Source organism: Aquarana catesbeiana, linkage group LG11, assembly GCF_042186555.1.
Source record: "Aquarana catesbeiana isolate 2022-GZ linkage group LG11, ASM4218655v1, whole genome shotgun sequence".
In the NCBI taxonomy this organism is placed as follows: Eukaryota; Metazoa; Chordata; class Amphibia; order Anura; family Ranidae; genus Aquarana; species Aquarana catesbeiana.
The window spans coordinates 219,056,403-219,070,043 of record NC_133334.1 but is presented as its reverse complement, the minus strand read 5'-3'; the positions used below and the strand labels follow the sequence as shown (position 1 = coordinate 219,070,043).

Sequence of the window (13,641 nt, the reverse complement as noted above, 5' to 3'; positions counted from 1 at the left end):
AATGAAATCGGAGGTACAAATCGCATTGATCTATGGCTTTGAAATTGCACCGTATCCTGATTTCAAAGCCGCAGCGGTGTTAACCCGGACCAAATACAGGGGGAACATGTTCCAAAAGGTGAACTTATCCTTTCACCACTTCAGCTCCAGAAGATTTTACCCCTCGATTGGTTTGTCTGACAGTTATAGCATCAACAAACTGAGATATACAGCATACTGGAATTTTTATTTTTATACTACTAATGGCAGTGATTAGTGACTAATAACAGGACTGCGATAATGCGGCGGACAATCTGACACTGAGGGGAACTGCCACTGACATTAATACAGTGATCAGTGATAATAATATGCACGGTCACTGTACTAATGACAATGGGTGGGAAGGGGTTAACATCTAGGGCGATCAAAGGGTTAAAAGTGTGCTGTGTGTGAGATATGTACTGCTTTTACTAAGGATCTTGTTTTTTCCCCTGATTAGCAGGGAAATAAACAGCAAGACCCTTAGTCCATGAACAGCGTCGATCAGTGGGTGCCGGCAGCCAATCGTGGGGCGAGACCAGCAGGGAAAATAAACAGCAAGACCCTTAGTCCATGAAAAGCGTCGATCAGCGGGTGCCGGCAGCCAATCGTGGGGCGAGACCAGCAGGTAGGATTGTGCTGTAACAAATCACAGCACAGCCAGGATGGCAGGTGCACAAATCAAGTACTAGGTACGTGATCCAGCGCAGGGAGCCTGCTTTGCTGCGGTACTAGTATGTTAGGCAGTCGGCAAGCGTCTAAACTAAAACCAAGATAAATCTGCAAACACAAATAATGTATAAAAATAATGTCTAAAGATAATAGAATCTATATAAGAAAAAGATACTAGAAGGACACTTACCTATACTGGTAGTACACTGGGCTGGAGTATTTAACAGTTGGCATATAGGAATAGTAGAAGCTGCCATATAAAAACACAGACACCCAGAGAAGCAAGAGCAGGATACAAAACAATATTCCAGTCTGCAGAAATAGTCTCCGTGCCCGCAGAAACATCAGTATACACATGTCTTCCAGCCATAGCAGCAGAGGGGGTGATGATCCATTAGACATGATGGCGGATGGGTAGTGATCACAGTGGCAGAATAGCTGTCTGGCAATTGGTGTCCTAAATTTCTAATCTTGGCAAGGGTGCCAGTGTCATAAAAACACAGGGCTGTGCTTGCTGGGACTACAGTGATATTTTACACATGGATAAGCAATAATAAAGAAAAATTGCAATAAGCAGTACCAGGCTCTATAGATGAGAAGTAGGACACAGTATGTAAGGAATGGCAAATTGTAAATGTATCATGCCATCCATAGGTCTAACAGGCTGTATCAATATCCATCAGCCAAAGAAGAAAATGGAGATTGTTTGTTCCTTCAAACCCAACATGTCTGTAACATGCTTTGTATGGCTTTTAAAATTCTGCTGACATCAGAAGTAATGTATGATCTTCCGGTCACATTATATTGAGTGTGGAAATTTAAAGTTATCTGTGAAGTTTGCTGTACTGGGTGAAAGCGTACAAGAGTTTACTGGGGGAGGGGGAGAAATGCCGGGACCATTGGTTTCATGCCAAAGGCAGTCTGTAAAGAGGGGAACAAATATGCGACCATTAGTAACAGTTAATATCATGTGAAGACAGAAGCTTATTTCAAACTACTAGATGGATCCTTCATTAAAGCCAAATTTTACACAGACAGAACATCAATATATGGCACAGCCCTCTTAAAGTAGAAGAAAAGCCTAATGCAGGCCATATAATATTCTCTTTCTTTCATCCAAAGAAAATGAACGATTCCCCCATCCACACATTTGATGTGGACGGGGGAAATCGGAGATTTCCTCATCATCAGAATTCACTCATCAGCATGACTGTCTATAGCGGGTGACACTGATCGAGTGAAAAACTTCTAACAGGCTGGTTGTACAGAAATCAACTGAGAGATCGACTTCTGTACAACCAGACTGCCCATAGATGGAACCCACATGGTAGTTTTTCCACTATTCTTAAATACTAGGGATGCACCGATACTGGTATTGGTGCCAATACCAAGCACTTGCGCAAATATTGTTAACTCGCCCAAATCCAATTTTTTTTGCGGTGCGATTTGCATCAATACAAAATGAATGGGCGCAAATCGCACTGCAAAGAATCTCATGAATTTTAAACAGGAATGTGGTGCGATTCCCTCCACAGATCGTGTGTGTGTGGAAAAGGATTAAAGCGCCATCTAGTGGGCAGTTTAAAAGTTGTTAGAACTCACAGTACATAGAGCCTGCATGCACAGGCAGCTGGAGGTGCTCACAGGGCTGGAGGAGATATAGAGGCGGCCCGCCCCCAAGCTGACATCACTTCCACCCTATACCCACGGGGTCCCGGAACGTCTCCTCCAGCGGCCCTGATTTGCTACCAATGGTGGCCAGATGTACTGAGAGTGTATTGAGAGTTCTAACATTTTTTAAGCTGCCCACTAGATGTGGCCTTTATACACGCACACACTTAGGAAATCGCATGCAATTCTAACGGAAATCGCATGCAATTCTAAAAAATCGTGCTTCATTCCTGTTCAAATCGCATGTGACTCTTTGCACCAATTTTTTGTATTGAAGCAAATTGCACTGCAAAGTATCAGTACTCGGTATTGGCGAGTACTTAACAGAAAATATTGGTAATTGTACACAAAAACGATAAAAACAGTATCGGTGCAACCCTATTAAAAACATTCCCTCCCCCCTCCTCCTACCTATCCTTCATAACAAAAAAAGATCTGTGTACTTACCTTTTTTAATCAGGTCCAATCACCTGATCCTGCAGCTCTGACCCCCCGTATGTAAGGGAGCGCCCGTCAACAGCTGTGAATTCCGGGAGCCAGGACATCACGCGTTGTCCAGCGATTGTCGGCGCGCCCTTCCTCTCCCCTGCAACAGCTGCTCACTGACAGAGGACCTGGAGCTGCGGGATCACCTGACTAAAAAGGAGGCAATGGATCCTTTTTTTTTTTTTTTTTTAAATACAGCAGTATGTATAATAGATAGGAGGAGGGGGGAGCGCACATTTTTTTTTTTAGGAACAGAGAGTGTTCACTTCCACTTTAAAGCCCCATCCTGGGGTTATATTCCTAAATGCATAGAGGTTAGCTTAGGTGATGTCATGTCAAAAAAAAAAGTCAAAACTATTTTGGCCCTACTTCTCCTGGGGGTCACAGGGGTGCACTTCGCTCTGCACTACTGTGACCTGTATTCAGCCAACAGCGGACTATACTCCGCTTTTGGCTGATGTCACTCAGCTGGTTCAGACTCTGGAGAGATCCAAACTTTAATGTCGGGATCCACCCCGATGCCTAATTGGCAGCTGGCTCAGCCTCTTAGTGCACCGCTGAGAGCCTGAGCCACCCGTTCCAGCCCCCTCCACAGCCCAGCACTCCAGTGAGTGCAGGAGGGACAGAGTATAGAGCCGCTGTCCGACAATCACTGATCTCCACTTACTAAAGACTGGGAACTGAGCGATCAGTGGTGTTTGATCGCTCAGTTCTCGGCGTAGAGGAGGCGGGGGATGCAGCATCCATCTAGGTGAGATTGTTTTTTTTTTTTTTTTATATACCGCACTTTTTTTTTTTTTTTTTAAGAGGAGAGTGCAAGTATGGAGCTTGGCTACAGGGGAGTCTATTAGATTGTAAGCTCTTATGAGCAGGACCCTGTTGTATTTTATTGTATCTGTACTGTCCCCCTTTTTATATTGTAAAATGCTGCGTAAACGGTTGGCGCTATATAAATCCTGAATAATAATAATAAGTTTGGAGAACGCCTGAGCCGGACCCTGAATACAGACAAGTTCTGTCCCTGGTGCTGTGCAGCCAACATGAAAAGGAGAAGTGATTGAACTTCAGATTTCAGTCTACATGAAGTCCCTCAGTGTACAAAGTTTGCAGCTAGAACAATGCTCACAGCTGTCTGTACACATTGCACCTGGTACAAGCCTCTAATCATATAGTAAACAGTCACATACCGTCCATGGACCTCTCTCTCTCTCTCTCTCTCTCTCACTTACTCAGCATTCAACTACCAGCAAAGAGCTTTGACACACAACATTTCCGTGCGTGCTGCATCCAGCCCCGCCCACCACAACCACAGCCAATTCTCAAGCCAGAGAGAAGTGACCAATGACAAGCCGTTTTCATACAATATCAGAAGATGTGAGAGACGCGCTGTGATTGGCTGGTTTGTAGAAAGGGCGTAGAGTGGATGTAGGGTGGTATGGTCCTGTACAGGGGAGGACAGACAAGAATATATTTATTTGTGTTGCTCCTCCTCCTCAGAGATGAGTGGTTTAGTCATTAGGACAGAGGGGCCATTAGACAGGGAGAGATGCTCTTGCATTGCTCTACATTTTAATGGCTTACTAATGTGCATTGGGTTATAAGTCCCTGGGGCTGTGTGAGAGTTTGTCTTCCTGCAGTCAGAGTCTCTGGCCAAGTACCAGTAGAACAGTCTATAGATGTTTATACTGAAGGAATGATTGTGGACTGATCTGGGCTTTGTCTTATTAGACTGCAGCAAATAAATATATAGCTCCCAACTGTCCCTGATTTGGAGCAATGTCCCTCTGTCCCTCATTCCTCCTCATTTGTCCCTCATTTTGGTCTGATCTATATAGTTGTGTATAAAATGCACTTTTTATTCATCAAAAAGTGTTTTCCAGGGCTAAACCTTTCATCTGATTTCTAAATTGCTGTATTTGTAAATTCCAAAGGCCAATATGAAGGAATAGTAGTGGTAAAAAAAAGCACTTGTGGGTTTAACCAATCTTGTTTTTCTGTACAATTCTCCTTTAAGGGGGCGTGGCAAGGGGTGTGTCCTATGCCTGCATACTTTTGCTGATAGGTGTCCCTCATTCCCGTCTTAAAAAGTTGGGAGTATGTAAATGTTATGCTTTAGCATGCAGCAAAAAGTGTCAGTTCACCGTACAAGGGACGTGTACAGGTGTTCTGTGTCAATTAGGATGCAGCCAATGCTCCTGATATGACAGTTGTGCAGATGCACGACCCTGAATGGAATTCACACAGATCTCAAATTGGGAGCATCTTCTGCATTCCAATTCACATGAATAGGACTGCCTGCACAGGGATGCACATCTAATAAAGGGTCTGGAGGATATTAGTTATGAGGAAAGGTTGCGAGCACTGAACTTATTCTCTCTGGAGAAGAGACGCTTGAGAGGGGATATGATTTCAATATACAAATACCGTACTGGTGACCTCACAATAGGGATAAAACTTTTTTGCGGAAGGGAGTTTAATAAGACACGTGGCCACTCATTAAAATTAGAAGAAAAGAGGTTTAATGCGGAGTTCCACCCATATAAAAGTCAGCAGCTACAAAAAGTGTAGCTGCTGACTTTTAAAAATCGGACACTCACCTGTCCCATGGTCCAGCGATGCGGGCGAATGAAGCCCTGCTCCCCTCCCCCTCCTCTCTGCAGGGCAGGCATCACTACTGTGGCACACACTGCGAATGCACGAGCCGCGCCGCGCACTGTGACTGGCTGGGCAATCATCTGGGACCTGAGACGCGTCCCAGATGATTGCCGAGAGGGAGGTGGGAGAGGTGAACTTGCTTCCGGCGCCTTGGTGACCCGGGAGGAAGTGGGAGCTGGATCCCTCTAAAAAGAGGGTATCCACCCCCCCCCCCAAAAAAAAAAAAATGACATGCCAAATGTGGCATGTCAGGGGGTCACCTGCACTTAAAGCGGAAGTTCCATTTTTGGGTGGAACTCCGCTTTAACCTTAAACTATGTAGAGGGTTCTTTACTGTAAGAGCGGCATGGATATGGAATTCCCTTCCACAGGCGGTGGTTTCAGCGGGGAGCATTGATCGTTTCAAAAAACTATTAGATAAGCATCTGAACGACCACAACATACAGTAATATACAATGTAATATTGACATATAATCACACACATAGGTTGGACTTGATGGACTTGTGTCTTTTTTCAACCTCACCTACTATGTAACTATGTGTAAGACTGCATGTAAATTCGTTCTGTGCAAGTGGAGCAAAATCAAATGCTCTTAGGCTAGATTCTCCGCAATTCAAAAGCAGGAATGCCGAAATGACAGCATTTGGCCACTAGGTGGAGTTGGCTATCATAGGAAATAAATATACTCTTCACTCCTCAGTACTAGAGATGAGCTCAGGCATCCTCTGAATTCATTTCTAACCCGAACGCCAAATTATCACTTTTTGTGCTCATGACCCAGGCCACAGCTCATTGGAGTACAAAAAAGTAGGACTTCGGGTTAGCATACATTAGCAGGAGCGTTTTACTACAGGGTAAATGGAAGCGGCAAGAATCTGCTGATTCTACAGGTGTGAGCAGCTAGAAAATCTGGCAAATTTACACCGGACCCCCTCCCCATCCCCCCCAGTCGCGCTGTACCAGAGTCCTGTGATCCCCCGCTGTCAGGCACTTTAAAGGGTAAAAAAGAGTCTGCGCAGTCTCCGCTCTAATTCATCCCGAAAGTTCGAGAATGTCAGAAGTCATTGCTATCTGTCTTTGCTATTCTCCTTTGGAAAATGCTTGTTGCCTGGTTGTTTTTTGACCTGCTGGTTTCAGTACTTTTTCAGCCAATGGCCCAGATCAAATATGCTCCAGGTCAGCAGTTGAAAGTATTGAAACAATGACATTTTCAGGAATGTTTTCACACTGGAGCAGTGCGCTTGCAGGATGTTAGAAAAAGTCCTGCAAGCAGCATCTTTGGGCCTTTGGAGGAGCATTCATTCATTGAAATGAATAGGTTGAAGCGCCTGAAAAGCACTTTGGCAGCAGTGCTTTTCCGGCGCATTTAACCCTTTCTTTGGCAGCTGGCGGGGGTTAAAAGGGCCCCGCTGGCGGCCGGCGCGGCTCAATGTGAAAGGGCTCTTAGAGAGTAGTTCGGAGGATGCCCGAGCTGGTCTTTACTCAGCACCATCTAGTGGCCATAATGCAGTATTTTGTGCATTCATATGTTCGAATTGCAGAGAATGTAGCCTGGAACCAATCGATTTTGTATCGTTCGCATTAAACTAATTTACAAGCAGTTTCGATGAACAAACAGCTATGCAAATTTTTAAAAAATATACCCCATAGTGACAGTCAGCCCCCCACCATTGTATCTACATCCTGCTGAATGGTAAATGCCTCCGTTGTGCCCTGGTGTTGTAAATGACGTAGATGGCACAAGGAGGGCTGAGCATCGCTATGGGTTTCATGGTGTCACCTGTAAGTGACCAGGAGTTTCCAATGCTGATTGCTGGACAATCAGAGCGCTTACAGAAGTCAAACATTGATCAAGGTACATGGGTTATATGTCTGTTTACCCCTTTACGACTGCCTAACATATAGCAGCACAAGGGTGAGCTTTAATTCCCACACTCCACACACTATATTACCAAAAGTATTGGGACGCTTGCCTTTACATGCAAATTAACTTTTAATGGCATCCCAGTCTTAGTCCGTAGGGTTCAATATTGAGTTGGCCCACCCTATAACAGCTTCAACTCATCTGGGAAGGTTGTCCCCAAGGTTTAGGAGTGTGTCTATGGGAATATTTGACCATTCTTCCAGAAGCGCATTTGTGAGGTCAGGCACTGATGTTGGATGAGAAGGCCTGGCTTGCAGTCTCCGCTCTAACAGCCCCTTCACACCGAGAGTGCAACCTCATTAGTGGTAAAGTGCTAAAGCGGTAAAAGTGCTTTACCATAGTTTTAGAGGCGCTTTTTGACTGCTAGCGGGCATTTTTAACGCCCGCTAGTGGCCGAATAAAGGGTTAAAAAGCACACGCAAAGCGCCGCTGTCGAGGCGCTGCCCATTGATTTCAATGGGCAGGGGCGCTTTAGGAGCGTTATAAGCACTCGGCCTTTCACACTGGGACTGCAGATGAGGCATTTTTCAGGTGCTTTATAGGCGATATTTTTATAGCACTAAAGCGCCTGAAAAACGCCTCCAGTGTGAAAGGGGTCTAATTCATTCCAAAAGTTCAAAAATGTCAGAAGTCATTGGAACTGTCATTCTTATTCTCCTTTGGAAAATGCTTGTTGCCTGACTTTTTTCTGACCTGCTGGTTTCAGTACTTTTTCAGCCAATGGCCCAGATCAAATATGCTCCAGGTCAGCAGTTGAAAGTATTGAAGCAATGACATTTTCAGGAATGGACAGCAATGGCAGCCTCTGTTTCTCTCATTACAAATGCCCTTTAAAGTCAAAGTTCACCCTATAATTACTCTATTGCCGCGTACACACGAGCGGACTTTACAGCAGACTTTGCCCGGCGCACGGGATTTCGTCGGACAATTCGATCGTGTGTGGGCTCCAGCGGACTTTGTTTTCTCAAAAGTTGGACGGACTTAGATTTGAAACATGTTTCAAATCTATTCGACGGACTCAAGTCCGGTCGAAAAGTCCGCTCGTCTGTATGCTAGTTCGAAAGACAAAAAGCCACGCTAGGGCAGCTATTGGCTACTGGCTATGAACTTCCTTGTTTTAGTCCGGTCGTACGTCATCACATACAAATTCAACGGACTTTGGTGGATTGTGTGTAGGCAAGTCCGTTCATTCAGAAAGTCCGTCGTAAAGTCCGTCAAAGTCCGCCAGGCAAAGTCTGCCGTAAAGTCCGCTCGTGTGTACGTGGCATATGAACAACTTCCTGGCTGCCCAGCGTCTCTTTTAAAAGTTCTCAACCTTTGGGGGGCGAGGTTGCAGGAAAGACTGGCTGTATACATGACCACTGTGATTGGCTAAAATAGTGGTCATATAATCAGAAGCCAGCCTCAATAGTGTCTTTCACAGCTCAGCCTCTGCGCTGGGAGCGCACGGTGACCGCACTCTCAGCACGGAAACATTTTCCACCCAGCATACTGAATTTCCTAAACACCCTACATATGGTTCCTTGCAAGCCAAATATGTTGGGCCCTGTCATGAGGATGGTTGGAACATTTTAAGAAGGATCCCGGTCATTATTGAATTCTCTGGTTCTAAACTCCTTCTCTCATTCGTTGGAGGTAATTCTACATTGGGTGGGTCCACACGGGCATAACCACTGCGATAACATTTATGCATTTGTTCTAATTATCTGTTTTTGGATGTAGACAACACAGTACGCCTGAAGAAGACCACTCCTCTTTTGGTCGAAACAAGTTGGGTCAGCTTCCAGACTGTAATAATTATTTTGTATAAGTACACCTGCCTGTATTACTGTTGTCATGGCCGATGGGCCAAACAGGAGTGTTCATAACAAGAGCTCATATTTTTAAACATTTGCTTGTTTTTAACATATGTACAATAAAATATACTTTTTTTTATATTGATACTTTCTTGATATACAGTATCTCACAAAAGTGAGTAGACCCCTCACATTTTTGTAAATATTTTATTATATCTTTTCATGTGACAACACTAAATAAATGACACTTTGCTACAATGTACAGTAGTAAGTGTACAACTTATATAACAGTGTAAATTTGCTGTCCCCTCAAAATAACTCAACACACAGCCATTAATGTCTAAACCGCTGGCAACAAAAGTGAGTACACCTCTAAGTGAAAAATGTCCAAATTGGGCCCAAAGTGTCAATATTTTGTGTGCCCACCATTATTTTCCAGCACTGCCTTAACCCTCTTGGGCATGGAGTTCACCAGAGCTTCACAGGTTGCCACTGCAGTGCTCTTCCACTCCTCCATGACGACAACACGGAGCTGGTGGATGTTAGAGACCTTGTGCTCCTCCACCTTCCATTTGAAAATGCCCCACAGATGCTTAATAGGGTTTAGGTCTGGAGACATGCTTGGCCAGTCCATCACCTTTACCATCAGCTTCTTTAGCAAGGCAGTTGTCTTCTTGGTGGTGTGTTTAGGGTTGTTATCATGTTAGAATACTGCCCTGGGGCCCAGTCTCCAAAGGGAGGGGATCATGCTCGGCTTCAGTATGTCACAGTACATGTTGGCATTCATGGTTCCCTCAATGAACTGTAGCTCCCCAGTGCCGGCAGCACTCATGCAGCCCCAGACCATGACACTCCCACCACCATGCTTGACTGTAGGCAAGACACACTTGTCTTTGTACTCCTCACCTGGTTGCCGCCACACACGCTTGACTCCATCTGAAGCAAATAAGTTTATCTTGGTCTCATCAGACCACAGGACATAGTTCCAGTAATCCATGTCCTTAGTCTGCTTGTCTTCAGAAAACTGCTGGCTTTCTTGTGCATCATTTTTAGAAGACGCTTCCTTCTGGGAGGACAGCCATGCAGACCAATTTGATGCAGTGTGCGGCGTATGGTCTGAGCACTGACAAGCTGACCTCCCACCCCTTCAACCTCTGCAGCACTCATACGTCTATTTCCCAAAGACAACTTCTGGATAAGATGCTGAGCACGTGTACTCAACTTCTTTGGTCGACCATGGTGAGGCCTGTTCTGAGTGGAACCATTTCTGTTAAACCGCTGTATGGTCTTGGCCACCGCGCTGCAGCTCAGTTTCAGGGTCTTGGCAATCTTCTTATAGCCTAGGCCATCTTTATGTAGAGCAACATTTCTTTTTTTTAGATCCTCAAAGAGTTCTTTGCCATGAGGTGTCATGTTGAACTTCCAGTGACCAGTATAAGAGAGGGAGAGCGAAAACACCAAATTTAACACACCTGCTCCCCATTCAGACCCTAGACCTTGCAACACTAACGAGTCACATGACACCGGGGAGGGAAAATGGCTAAATGGGTCCAATTTGGACATTTTTGCTTAGGGATGTACTCACTTTTGTAGCCAGCGGTTTAGACATTAATGGCTGTGTGTTGAGTTATTTTGAGGGGACAGCAAATTTACACTGTTATACAAGCTGTACACTCACTACTTTACATTGTAGCAAAGTGTCATATCGTCAGTGTTGTCACATAAAAAGATAGAATAAAATATTTACACAAATTTGAGGGGTGTACTCACTTCTGTGAGATACTGTATATTACTTTGCTGTCAAAAAACCTCTGGGCGTATTTCAATTTTTCTTTTGTGACACATATTTAGAGTGTGCAGCATCCCTAGTTCCCCATGTGTATCCCTATTTTTCATGCTGAAATAAAGGTGATTTTACTGGACGTGCCACCAACCAGAATTATTTTTTGCTCATGGGATGCCATTAAAGTTCATGTGTGTAAAGGCAGGTGTCCTAATACTTTTGCTAATATATGCATTGCTGGGTGGCAAATATTTCTGTGCTGAGAGAAAATGCATATCAGATGCATATGTCTTGTTGATGAGGACAAGGGCCTCTTCCCCACAACTCTGGCCGATGGGAGCAAGGGTGTTGGGGCCAGTGGCCAAATGTGGGAAGTGATGTCACTCCTAACCCCGCTCATTTGCTCACCGGGGAAAACCGGTGGCATCATTGGTTCCTAGGGATGTGGTGGGCTTACTTAGGAACTGGTGGCATCATTGGTTCCTAGGGATGTGGTGGGCTTACTTAGGAACCGGTGGCATCATTGGTTCCTAGGGATGTGGTTGGATTACTTAGGAACCGGTGGCATCATTGGTTCCTAGGGATGTGGTGGGCTTACTTAGGAACCGGTGGCATCATTGGTTCCTAGGGATGTGGTTGGCTTACTTAGGAACCGGTGGCATCATTGGTTCCTAGGGATGTGGTGGGCTTACTTAGGAACCGGTGGCATCATTGGTTCCTAGGGATGTGGTGGGCTTACTTAGGAACCGGTGGCATCATTGGTTCCTAGGGATGTGGTTGGCTTACTTAGGAACCGGTGGCATCATTGGTTCCTAGGGATGTGGTGGGCTTACTTAGGAACCGGTGGCATCATTGGTTCCTAGGGATGTGGTGGGCTTACTTAGGAACCGGAGGCATCATTGGTTCCTAGGGATGTGGTGGGCTTACTTAGGAACCGGTGGCATCATTGGTTCCTAGGGATGTGGTTGGCTTACTTAGGAACCAGTGGCATCATTGGTTCCTAGGGATGTGGTGGGCTTACTTAGGAACCGGTGGCATCATTGGTTCCTAGGGATGTGGTTGGCTTACTTAGGAACCGGTGGCATCATTGGTTCCTAGGGATGTGGTGGGCTTACTTAGGAACCGGTGGCATCATTGGTTCCTAGGGATGTGGTTGGCTTACTTAGGAACCGGTGGCATCATTGGTTCCTAGGGATGTGGTGGGCTTACTTAGGAAACCGGTGGCATCATTGGTTCCTAGGGATGTGGTTGGCTTACTTAGGAACCAGTGGCATCATTGGTTCCTAGGGATGTGGTGGGCTTACTTAGGAACCGGTGGCATCATTGGTTCCTAGGGATGTGGTGGGCTTACTTAGGAACCGGTGGCATCATTGGTTCCTAGGGATGTGGTGGGCTTACTTAGGAACCGGTGGCATCATTGGTTCCTAGGGATGTGGTGGGCTTACTTAGGAACCGGTGGCATCATTGGTTCCTATGGATGTGGTTGGCTTACTTAGGAACCGGTGGCAGCATTGGTTCCTAGGGATGTGGTGGGCTTACTTAGGAACCGGTGGCATCATTGGTTCCTAGGGATGTGGTGGGCTTACTTAGGAACCGGTGGCATCATTGGTTCCTAGGGATGTGGTGGGCTTACTTAGGAAACCAGTGGCATCATTGGTTCCTAGGGATGTGGTTGGCTTACTTAGGAACCGGTGGCATCATTGGTTCCTAGGGATGTGGTGGGCTTACTTAGGAACCGGTGGCATCATTGGTTCCTAGGGATGTGGTGGGCTTACTTAGGAACCGGTGGCATCATTGGTTCCTAGGGATGTGGTTGGCTTACTTAGGAACCGGTGGCATCATTGGTTCCTGGGGATGTGGTGGGCTTACTAAGGAACCGGTGGCATCATTGGTTCCTAGGGATGTGGTGGGCTTACTTAGGAACCAGTGACATCAGGAAGCTTTTATATATGGAAGCGGTAGAATTGCAAACTTTTTATATATGATCTTTGGCTCCTGCCGAACAGGGGGCTGAACTGGCAAAAGTTTGGTCCGAACCGCCGGGTCATCCTTAGTGGCAAATGTCTAAATAAAAGCCTATCTGCTTAATAAATTCTTTATAATGTAATAAAACTTACATAACGTCACATTTTAAAATTGAACAGTTCTTTCTAATCAAAACACAAATTACCACTGGAAGTCAATCAACAGTCTTTTCATGGAATACAAAAAGTCAGCTCGTCTCCACCATTAAACGAAATGGCAGCTTACCAGATATTAAGATCTCATATATACTTGGACAAGTGAATTAGCGAAGCGGGAATTCGAAACTCAGCCCAGGAGCACATTCCCTCAAAACTGAAAAAGTAGTAGAGCAATGGTTGCTCTCACATTTCTAAACTGATGAATTCCCTTTAGGATCAGTTTAAGCCTAGTACTACTAGTTTTTTTCATTCAACCCAGCAGGCTGAACGAATAAAAACTGACAGCTCAGGTCAGAGACGCTGTACTAAACAATCCGATATTAGTACAGCGATCTCACCTGCTGTTCTATTGTTTTCTGACAAGGGAATACCCCCCCCCCCCCTGCTAGAACTCTCTGGTCAGCGCTCTTAGCCATTGGCTGAGAGCGCAGATAGGGAGCTAGTCGGCACAC

At 45.4% G+C, this 13,641-nt stretch overlaps 1 protein-coding gene across 2 annotated transcripts in view; it reads right to left on the bottom strand.

The window, feature by feature from the left end:
* The window catches only part of BSCL2 (BSCL2 lipid droplet biogenesis associated, seipin), a 77,971-nt gene extending 73,796 nt beyond the window's left edge, over positions 1–4,175 (bottom strand). Inside the window, exons 1-2 of one of the 2 annotated variants that reach the window (XM_073605335.1) lie at positions 4,035–4,175; positions 881–1,611 (exon numbers count right to left, since the gene is read on the bottom strand). In XM_073605335.1, coding sequence (XP_073461436.1) covers positions 881–1,092 — 212 coding nt within the window. In that variant the 5' untranslated portion in view covers positions 1,093–1,611; positions 4,035–4,175. The remainder of the gene's footprint in view (positions 1–880; positions 1,612–4,034) is intronic. The other variant, XM_073605336.1, reaches the window with a different exon arrangement.
* Between the last annotated feature and the right edge of the window lie 9,466 nt (positions 4,176–13,641).